The 11,381-nt window shown below is 33.2% G+C and overlaps 1 protein-coding gene across 1 annotated transcript in view; it reads left to right on the top strand.

The window, feature by feature from the left end:
- The first annotated feature begins 10,753 nt into the window (after positions 1-10,753).
- Positions 10,754-11,381, top strand: part of LOC106686574 (rab3 GTPase-activating protein catalytic subunit) — an 11,036-nt gene continuing 10,408 nt past the window's right edge. The window contains exon 1 of the mRNA XM_014429950.2: positions 10,754-11,180. Within this exon, the coding sequence (XP_014285436.1) occupies positions 10,982-11,180 (199 nt within the window). The 5' untranslated portion in view covers positions 10,754-10,981. The remainder of the gene's footprint in view (positions 11,181-11,381) is intronic.

The following is an 11,381-nucleotide window of genomic DNA, read 5'->3' on the forward strand; positions in this document are numbered from 1 at the left end:
ACAGATGGGCAGAAGCTTCGGCGGAGAGTGAAGGTCACATGGGTGCATTTCGATTCATTAACTTTTATCCGCCATTGGTTACACCATTGCTCAATCCGGGTGAGGTGTGTTTGGAGATTAGATGAGGTCTTCAGTACCTTTAATTCCGTTTTTACGAAATAATCAACCATCTTTCATTGTTAATAGTAATATAAAATGTAGGTTTATGAACTATGAAAGAATTCGATTATTAACTAAAGGAGAAGACTATTTTCACGCAACCGCCTGTAACCGAGAGGTACATAATAAATAACCGAAATTTCTTTGCTACCGTACCATATCACACGGCTTTGTTATCTGTTATTAAACTGTTTAATTATAGGCAGGGGCATGGTTGATTATAGTTTTTCACTTCTCAAAGAACTCTTAAATAGGAATTTTCTTAGTAACAGAAAAATTAAAAAAAAAATTGATCAAAATATTAAGTACCTTTAATTTATTTTTTAAAATGAAAATCTCTCATTGTAAATATTAATAAACAATAGATGAATATAAAATGTTGTTTAGAAAGAATTTTCAATTTTTTTTTCCATAGTAGTTATTACAATAGTCGGCTATTACTTAAATTTAGCTATTTTAAAATAAACAAGAATCAATTTTATCTCAAGCTGGTAAGTGCAAGTTGTGATTTTTCAGTGATGCATTATTTTTAAATATAGCTCTCTCCAATGCCCTGTATAGATTCCTTAAAAAATGTATTGTGCAAATACCCTCACTCTGCCTAAGAATATTTAGTAAATCCAACAATCTAGCGTGGAACCAGCAACCGAATATATTAAATGTTTGGCCTAGAAAATATTTGAAAAATAAAAGTTAAGCAGTATAAAAAACGGAAGAGGGAGTTATCTAAGGATAATCAACCTATTCTAACAATGGTGGAGAGTCAAGTTTTCATTTCGTAGGACCGCCAAATAAATAACAGTCGATCTTCCAGCCCGGCACCGCTTCAGTTACGAGGCAGTCGCTTAACGCTATCAGATACAAACGGCCCAGAGTGAAAAGTTTTACTAAGTAAATGCACAAATAAGTGACTCAAAATGCTCTTTTAAGCAACGTAATTTTCAAGTATTTTCCGAAGGGGAACCAGCTTTGGCCCAAGTAGAGAGTGGAGGTTTGCTGCGGACGGTTCTATTCACGAATTAGCGATCCATATAATTGTATGGGTTGAGAACTACTAATACGATGGGCCGTGGAGCTTCGACAACACATAAAAGTGTCCTAAAACACAAAAATACAGAATATACGTTATGTGTAAGGTTACAGGCGCGACTGTTAAGGAGTCTAAATGCTGCATTTAGCTGTCACAGCAGTGACAGTCACTGTTACTGTCAAAGAAAACTTGATAGTACTACAGGACTGCCACGATAACAAATGTCATCTCATACTTTACACAATCGTAGTTGTAACTATTCTACACCATTTGTTGCGAGGGCTGCAAATGTCACTGTGGAGATGGTTTTCAGGACATATCTCTGCCCCAAAAGTACAATGACCAGTAGGTCATGCAGTAGCATCCTCTCACTTTTAAATCACAACTGAAAAATTTGCAGAAGGGTAAATAAGTATATGGATTATAGCTACGGATTTTACCTCAAATGGCAAAATTTGTAAGCACAATTATATGGATTTCTGAACATTCTGCAAATTCAACATTTTTAAATTTCGAATTGAAAATTCAACAAACATTCAGCAATTATATGGAATTCTAAACATTCAGCAAACTTTTGATTCAGTCCACAACATAAAGTCAATTTCATAAACTTTCACAGCTGCGTAATAATACCTCCGTAGTAGCGATATCATCCACACATTTTTGTTTGAGGTACATATGAATACTGATTTAATTGTTTCGGTAATCCTTACTTGAGGAAATTCATTAGAATTTAACAATCAATTGAATTGCAAACTATCCTTCTAATGTTTTACCCCTAGATTTCTCACTGATCCTAATATGCTACAGAGCCTAATGCAATGTACAGAAGAATGGACACCGTGGTGACTTGATAGCATCGGCAGTGATATGCCTTAATGTCAACCACTAGTTTCGGACAATGATCAATCTAATGACCCAGAGCTTTTGTTTCATTGCTATCTAGATGAACGTACCATAAAATGCTCTACCATCAATCGTAATTGATTCCTTTTAAAAATGTTCCTCATTCGACAACTTGTTCTATTGAGTTCCATTATTTCAGTTTCGTTCAATGCCAGAATAGTAGTAAGTACTATTAGTAAGCGAGAATTCATCATGTTCAAGTAAATCAAAACATTTGCCAATATTAAGTCCATTACAAAAAACTTTTAACGAGTCACAGAACTTCGGTTCCCTGTCTGAAGTCAAGTCCTTGTTCGGGTATTATATATATTATGTTAATTTGATTTTGTTGAAATTTTCATGAAATATGTAGGCTAGTATCTAGTTCATCCCATGACAATTTTTTTTAAATTCCTGTGATTACTTGGCTTACCCATGGGCAAACATATTTTCCTTTTTTTTCGATCGATGGTGATGTTTCCCTATCTATACTGACTGAGCTTCAATCTTTGAAACATTCCTAATATCATTATATCTTTACTAAAATATATTAGCTGATATCGTAGCAATAGTTAATATTAAAAAATATATATAAATAAAGTAAAATCGAATAAAAAAAGTTGTATTCGATAACATTAAGTGACATTAATTGATGTAAATATGTATGTTTTCTTAAGGTAATAAAATATTTCCGTAATGTGGGGCTATTGTCGTTTAGTAAGTAAAGTTGATGGTATGGTACTCTAGGGTCTATCAAATGACTGTGGTGTTTCAGTATATGTTTAACTTTTAGTAGTATGTTACACTGTCTATACATGTTGGTCTAGATGTTCCTGACTATAAGTATTCTTGGGTTATCGAGGGTCTCCAATTCGTTGTCTAGTCAGTATTACTTCGTGTCGTCTGCAGCATTGGATTGATGTCTTCCATGAAAGTACTGTACTCCTAATTTCTCTTAATTTGTTTTCCGCTGTGTTGGTTCAAGTTGTCGCCCATTTATTTAATATTTGTACTGTCATCAGAGGATAAAGGTTGTTTTGGGGACAATCAAAGCAGTCAGATGGCGGGATCAGTGATGCAGCTTTTGCCGCTTGGTCAGCAGTACAATAGCCCGGGATGTCCTTGTGTCCTAGTATCCAGATGAACATAACTTTACGGTCAGTCCAATTTAACTTAAAGATTAAATATATAAATAATTTATCGTATTATTTCAAATTATTAAGAAGGTCGGGGTGCGGTCAGAAAACAACAAAAAATAGTCAACAACTATTTATTTACCTACGTTTCGTCCAATTTACCACTTTGTAGATTGTCATCAGGGCTAAAAAGGTGCAAAGACAACTACAAATAGTTTGAAAGGAGGATAATATGAAACAAAAGCGTAAACAATTGTTTTAATATATACTTATCATTGTCTGATTTATGTTCTAACTATTTTTATTCCTTCTTTTTGTTCAATTGTATATAATTTTCTTTTTACTAATATTTACATAATTTTAACCCTACCTTAATTTACCTTTCTTTATCTTATTATCCTGCTATTGCAAAATATTTTTAGTTGTTTTTATATCTTTTTAGTCCTGATGGAACTCTTCAAAGTAGGGAGTTTTTGGTAATATGAAGTTCATTGAGCAAAAGTTAAAACTGTACATTAAAAGGTTTAGATAATATCTTTTTCATTAAATATTTTTGAAATAATGGGTTTTCGTCTGCTATAATAAAACATTCTGGCCCTGAGAGAGCTTTGAACTTAGCTATTTGTTTTAGCAATAATATGTGTTGCCTGTATTCCTACTTCGGTTCCCTAGCTTCTACACATAAGCTGTCTATCGACCTTGTTCTGTAGGCGACCGTTGTTAACCGAATACCGGCATGGTGTATTCGGTCCAATAATTTTAGTGCTATGGGTTAAAGGGGAGAATATGCTATGCTTCCGTAGTCCAATAGTAATTTTCTTAGCACAACTTTATTCCGAGAACGAATCGTCGGATTTGGCCCTAAGTTGGATGAAATTTGAGGAACAGTGTAAAAATAATCCAGTACCACTTTTATCAAATCCTATTACCTTCTTTCACTTACGCATGTCCAAAAGTACTTTTCTTTACACGCTTATTTCAGACAAAATATTGTTTATTTATCAATCTGCGGTGTTTGAACCGTTAAACTCACGAGTCAATAGATTTATAAAAAGTTAAGCACCTGTAGTGGAAAAATTAGATAAGTCAAAATCAGTAAATTTTTTATTTAAAATATGTCTCCAGATCGTATCCAAAACCTGTAGGTTCTGTACTTCAGTTTTTTATGATTCCTTAAACATGTGCTTTTTTGTTATTGTATTTTAATTTTGACCTATAATAATTTAATGTTTTCCACCTTTAATATTTATGTTTCAATCGTAAAATAATTTTTAATTCTTATTTTTTCCAAATAAGACAGATATGATTCCATATTTCGGCTCATTTAGTAATTACTATGCTCTTTCTGTACTGACTATTATAAGGCCTATTTGGACATACGGAGTTGAGCTATGGGGATCCACTAAACCATCTAATTTCTCTCGAATCCAATCCTTACAGTCCAAAATCCTTCGTAAAATCCTTAATGCTCCTTACTTTGTCACAAATCAAATCATCCATCAGGACCTCAATGTCCCCTATGTAGCCGATTTGGCCAGAACCAGATACCAATTCTTTCATAATAAACTTCCCAACCACCCAAACCAACTCGTTTCTAACCTGGCTTCTCCTTCACTACCTAATAATCCTTCTAGGCGTCTGAAAAGAAGATGGCCTCGAGATCTTCTCCTTTAGAAATGTTTTTGGAGTTCTATCAATGGGTAGATTCTCCACATGTTTTTTTCATGTCATAATATCACTTACAGCAAATTTACTTGATGTATATATATGTATACAGTTGTAAATATCAATAAATAAATTATTAAAAAAAAAAAAAAGCTTTAAACCAAGCAGTTGAAGCGGACGCATTCAAAAGAGGTATTGATAATTTTAAATGTTTAACACAAAGGTATTGAGTAAAAAACTTTCTTTTTTTTTTGTTTATTTACTTTGGTATTAAATTATTGGTTTAAATTATTCAATTACACAATTAAATATAATTTTTGTAATTAAATATTTTGAGCATAAATTGTTTTAATTATGCTATTACATATATATATATATATTAGTAATGTATATATAGGAACTGCCGTATTATTTTTGACCTCAATTGGAAATAATAATGAAGGGTTTGTTGGTGACTTTAGATTGATATGAGGAGATGGTCAAGGGTATGGCCAGCTAAGATACACAAATAAGTAAAAATTATTTATTTTTGTCGAATTTTTCTCCTGAATTTCAAGCCTCCATTAGGGCTGTAAAACAAAACGAACAACCTTATTCAGAGGAAAAAAATAATAACAAACAAATTTGGAAATATACATGAGAATAAATTAGTTAGATAGTAGTTGTATTACAATCAAGTATTAGTATCAACTACGATCTGCTTAATCTATTGTCATGTGTATTTCCAAGTTTAATTGTTATTATTTTATTTTTATTTTTTCTCTTAATTAAGGTTATTATCTCGCTTTCTTTTCCAGCCCTGATGAAGGCCTGAAATTCAAGTCGAAACGTCGACACAAATAAACAGGTTTTACTTATTTGAGTATTTTTACTAACAGCATCCCCGACCACCTTCTCATTACAGGAAGGATTCCTCAGAAAGTCAGTTTGACAGGCTTTGCAATGAATCCTATCTATCAAACATAAGTATACGTCAATTCTAGCGATGAAGTTTATATTCATAATAAATACTTACTGGGTTTTTGTTAAATATAATTAAATGGGATATAACATATCCACCAAGCAAAATTAGAGGTAATTATCAAGGCGGACAATAACATAACTTTATTGACAAATTAATACACGAAATATGTTTTATTTCTCTAGGAAGAAAATCAAGTCAGAATTTTAAAAATCCAAGATTGCCCAAATACTAATTTTCCCATGAAGTACAACACAAGTGTACAACAGGTTGGCAAAGGAACCCTTGTAATAGATGGACGTATATCACTCACAGAAGAGATCAGAGACATAACTGAAGTAAGTATTTACACACTCATAGGTGTAGATATTTCTATGTAAGGTTTTATTGGAACAATGTGATCATCTTTTTAAGTCCTGGTTTGGTTTGAGAACCATCTTCATAAAAAAAAAAAAAATGACTTAAATTTGTTCATTCCGTGTATTTTCTGAAAAAAAAAAATCGTCCTATCTTTTCCCACACATGTTTAGTAGAAATAATCATCAATTCTTTCACAAATGTCATAGGACACGAGGTAGGACGAAGTAACTACACGATTTGATAATTAAAATAATAATAATAAAAAATCAGTTCTGAATTATAGCCAAGATTTATGACGACTAAATTCTAATTTACATAATTAATTCGATATAATTTATATATAATATAAATTTATAATATAAATAGTTATATCGATATAATAGTTAATAAGTAATTAATTTATAATATCAATAGATTATAATTTATCAGATTTATAATACAAATAATATTGTCTAGTACAGAACTTTCATTAACATATTTTCCTTTGTTTATCTGAGGATTCAAAGCGCATGAGATAAGGGAGCATATGGATGGCAACATTTTCGACCTCCAAAAGCGGGTGAATGTGAATGAAGTAGTAGTTTCCAACCGATGGTTCGCGAAAGGGCCTAGCAAAACTGTTTTTGTGGCGATTTATTGTTAGAACTATATTTTTAATTATAGTTCCCGATGTTAGTGTGCTAGCTGAAAGGTTTGAACATACAAATGCACAATAAACGTGACTCAAAATAGATCTTTAATCAACCTGATTTCCAAATGTTTTTCGAGGAGGAACTCCTTTATCCAAAGTTGGGCGTGGGGATGGACATGATTCAATTTCCGGCTTAGTGGTCCACAAACATCTGTGGCTTAGGAACCACTGGGATAAAGGCTTGAGAGAGGGGTGGTGGTTTCATTTTATTTTCATGGAAGACCCAAGAATTAAATATTTTTACATTTATTCTATAATAGATTGCAGAATATTACGCCCACCTGGCACTGAATGTACTACATATAGTCGTTGAATTTTAAAAAATGCGATGGTGTAGTGTTCTCATAGATATTTTTAGTCTGAAACCGTCAAATAGTTTTACAAATGGGGTCAAAACTATTGTGAATGGTTTCCAATAATACTGGGATTCGTAATGCTTATTTATCAAAATTTTAGCACCAAACTTGACCTAGGAAATGCTAATATATAATACTTTTAGAAGGTATTATTACTCGTTCATAATAAAGTCTGTTCCAATTCTATTCTTTTAGAAAGCGTCTATAACCTGCTCCTTAAGTCCTTTTTCTTGAGGACACTGATGACAAACATATATACTTCATTAATAGTGTTCCTTGGATGACTAGCATTTCAGAAATATTTTCAGTAAAATATCGTGATTTAAAGATGCACAATGAATTTTACATCTAAATATCCATAAGTAACTTTTTCCTGTCGACTGATATATCTTCTGTCTCTACTAGCTACAAGCTAAATTGCACAAGTGCAGAAGTTATTCAGCTACAGAGACGTGCGAGTACTTTACAACATGTAAATATAAAAACCCATGTCCTTTCATAGCTGCCCGAAAACAAGTATGGTCTTCATTTGTTGACAGTATACAACCTCCCATGAGATGCCCATTTAAGAAGGTAATGAAATAAAGTATAAATTTTTAGAAGAAAGAAAAAAAATAACAGATTGTTTCTAACTTCACAGGGGACATATAAAATCCAGAATGCTTCATTTGACACTTCTTTTGTCAACAGCGTAGCTGGGATGAATGGAATGTACTGGGATATAAGAGTAAAAATGTATGCCGAAAAGAAATGTATAACATGCTTTGAAGTAGGCATTGATTTTCGAAAAATAAGAAGGAAAGTTCGCTAACCTTCTTTATATTATTTGCTTGTAAACATGAATTAAAAGTATTAGTTCTGCAGAAATTTTTTTGTATGTATTGTTTATTTTTTCTTCCTAGTGAACTTAATCGTTTATGTGGTAAAATTCTTATATAATGTTGAGTCTTTGAAGTTGTTGGCAAGGAACAGCAACTTTATAGGCCAAGTAACATGATTTTATGTCAAAACGAGTTCGTAGAATCTTCTAAGAACAGAATGACTTAATAAAGGGTATATAATGACCTTTCCATTCATACTTAGTTTTAACTAAAGCTAATCGATCATATTGAAGACCTAAAAATCAGAATAGAGTATTTGGAGAGGATTAGAACAAATGATGGAGAAGCAGCAAACAAGGGCTATACAGACATGACAGTGTTTGCTGTTTCCACCGAATATTCAGAAGCAAGACTGTCGAATGGTCATCAAACCTTGTACCTTCAATCAGGGAACCCACCGAGAGATCACTAATAATAGTTAGTAATTACAACTAGAACTACTACCAACTTTTCGTTACAGATGAAGAAACAATACCATAATGTCTGTTGGACATAGTTGCAATCTCATGTTGCATGTTTCCCTTGAATTTAGCGACCGGCAAAAGAGTGCAATCCGAATACATCATATCTACAGCTAATCAGTTTACGGAACAGTCAAGCTATCACTCGTCCTGGGATTAAGTTGGATCTTAAACTGGAAATTAGAAGAAGCTGACGTGTCGAAACCCATCATCGGCTTTGACGACATTAGACAACTGAACAAGTTGTAGCCAAACAGGAAAGGAATGTTCGTCCGGTTTTATTGAATTCCCATTCCCAGGACTTACAGCGCTTTGCGGATGAAGTCGTACGTGTTTTAAACTATCGATTTTGCTATATCGATGATGTACTGATCTTGCATAGGTCGGAAAAGGAACACCTACGAAGTATCCCTATTCTTTCAATAGAATGGAATAGATTTAGACATTATATTATCGAAATGCATCTTTGATCAAATAAATATTATGTATATAAACATAATATCAAACGAGTGGCTTCTTGGTCTCCGTAGATGGAAAGATTCGAGGAAATATTATACTTCAAGAAGCCTATAACTATAAATGGGCAGAGGAAATTCCTGGGAATACTACGAAAGTTTTATACTCAAAGTCTATGAAATTTAGAAACTTCTCAAGTATATTCTTATTTTCGGACTTAAAGGGGAAACTGCCTGGATAATCCAAGCCACTACTGCCTTTAAGCAATACAAAAAGAAACCATCAAACTCCACATTACTCTTTCAATACTTGGGACACGGCACTCTAGCATTCGTTTTTGGAGCATCAGATATCGTACTAGGAGCCACTGTACTACAAGTTGAAAACGAGTAACAACCCATACAAGTCAAATAAACTACCAAATCCACAACGAACTTTCTTTTTTTTTCGGCTAAGACTCACATTAGAGTCCATGGTTGGGGAGGGGGAGGGTCAAAGTTGTTCATTTTGTGGGACCACCACTCAATGAAAAAAAGTCAACGTCCTAGGCCGGATTCGAACTGGCACCGCCAATAGACATCAAATTGGTAAGACTGTGTAACCACTGAGCTACGGTTTGCCTCACAACGAACTTTAGAACTGTTACTTAATAGCCACCTACCTCGTTATAAAACTATTCAGAAAGAAACCTGGTTGAAGCCAGCCTCTTCTTTACAGATCATAAGCCTCTGACCATCCCTTTTCCGATTCGAGATATGTTCCGCTACCTCAACTTCTTCACTAAATTCTCCACGATCGTCAAACACGACCTGGGAAATCATAACATACTAGCTCACACATAAAAAAAGAATAACATTTTCATTATGCTACACTACTTTTGGACTACAACAACGGCTTACTAAAGTGGAGTTGCATATCACCCAAAACTGTCTTGATCTAAAATAATTTCCCGGAACCCTTGTAGAGCTAAAAAAAAAAGTTACGGCTCAGTTATCTTTAGAGTGATTGAATATGTCGGCAAAGAAGAAAAGTAGCAATGAAAAGTAAATGCTATTTTTATTCTATTTTTTTTTTTTTTTTTTTGTGGTAACCTTTTTAGAAAATGGCATACGCTTGGTGTACCACAAAAATCAGTGACCTACTTAGAAATAGGATCCACTTCCTTGATGTGCTGCAGATATTTAAATGTGATTTTCTCCTTAAAAGTGAGTTAGGTGGCAATACAGGTGGCCCACCGTCGAGGCATTTTCTACCTTTCTCAATATAAACCGAAAAACTGGTACAATTTATAGTTTTTTGACTGATGGTGATGGGTGTTGTCATCACAATTGATCACTGTGAAGCCTAAGTAAATGCTTGGTCCTTATATTAAAAACGTATCTTTAATAAATTGTTCCGATTTGGCATTAAAACATTTATGAATGGGTGCATTTTGCCTATTCTGACAATATATTATTAAACCCTCAGCTAATATTTTATTCATTACCATCATTGCTTGCCTCTCGAGAATGCTTACTTTGTAAGAGCAATGCGCCTTGACTGACATGCATTCTCCATGTTATAATTCTTCTTTTTAATTTTTTTTCATAAAGGAGGTTAAAATACTTTGGTCCCACCGTCGTGAAGTCATTCTCTGTGGGGATATTATGTCAACTTTCCCTCTGCAGCTTAGTAACACATTTCCTGATTGAGCTCTTTGGTAATATCCATGAAGGTTACAAACAGCAGTGCTTGGTATCATAACCTTACACTTCAAAGTATGAAAGCTTCTTGTGATTGAGATAAGAAGAAGATTGTACCAATAGATTTATTAATTCTTTAATTTGTCTTTAGATTTTTAAAATTTCTAATATATAGTGTAGGTATTTTCGGGATTGGAGCAGTCTCATTTATCACTGTCTGTGAATCCAGATGTTATAGTTCTTCACAGCTATAATTCAATGGCTGCAGAAGGAAATGAAGAGACTGAATTTTTATATCATGTTGATTTCACAACTGCATCAGAATGGGAAGTTTTCATAGCTAGAATTGAAGAGGTTCTACAACAATGGAAACTTCACCAGAATAGATTTTGTAATCCCAAAGAAAAACTATGTAATGTGTCTTGGAATACATTAACTGAAAATATAAGCTTTGCTGGTAATAAGTGTTTGCATTTTATTAGTAAAGAATAACAAATTCTGCATTCACTTGTTAACTTTGATTTAGGAATGACAACTTTCTCATATCATACTTGATGACATTTTTCAGTGCATTGACTTTAAGAATAACCGAGCTTGGCAGGGAAATTGAATTGTACTGAATGTGAAAACCGTCATATATATATATATATATATATAT

This window comes from Halyomorpha halys, unplaced genomic scaffold, assembly GCF_000696795.3.
Source record: "Halyomorpha halys isolate HHAL.00 unplaced genomic scaffold, Hhal_1.1 Scaffold840.1, whole genome shotgun sequence".
Classification (NCBI taxonomy): domain Eukaryota; kingdom Metazoa; phylum Arthropoda; class Insecta; order Hemiptera; family Pentatomidae; genus Halyomorpha; species Halyomorpha halys.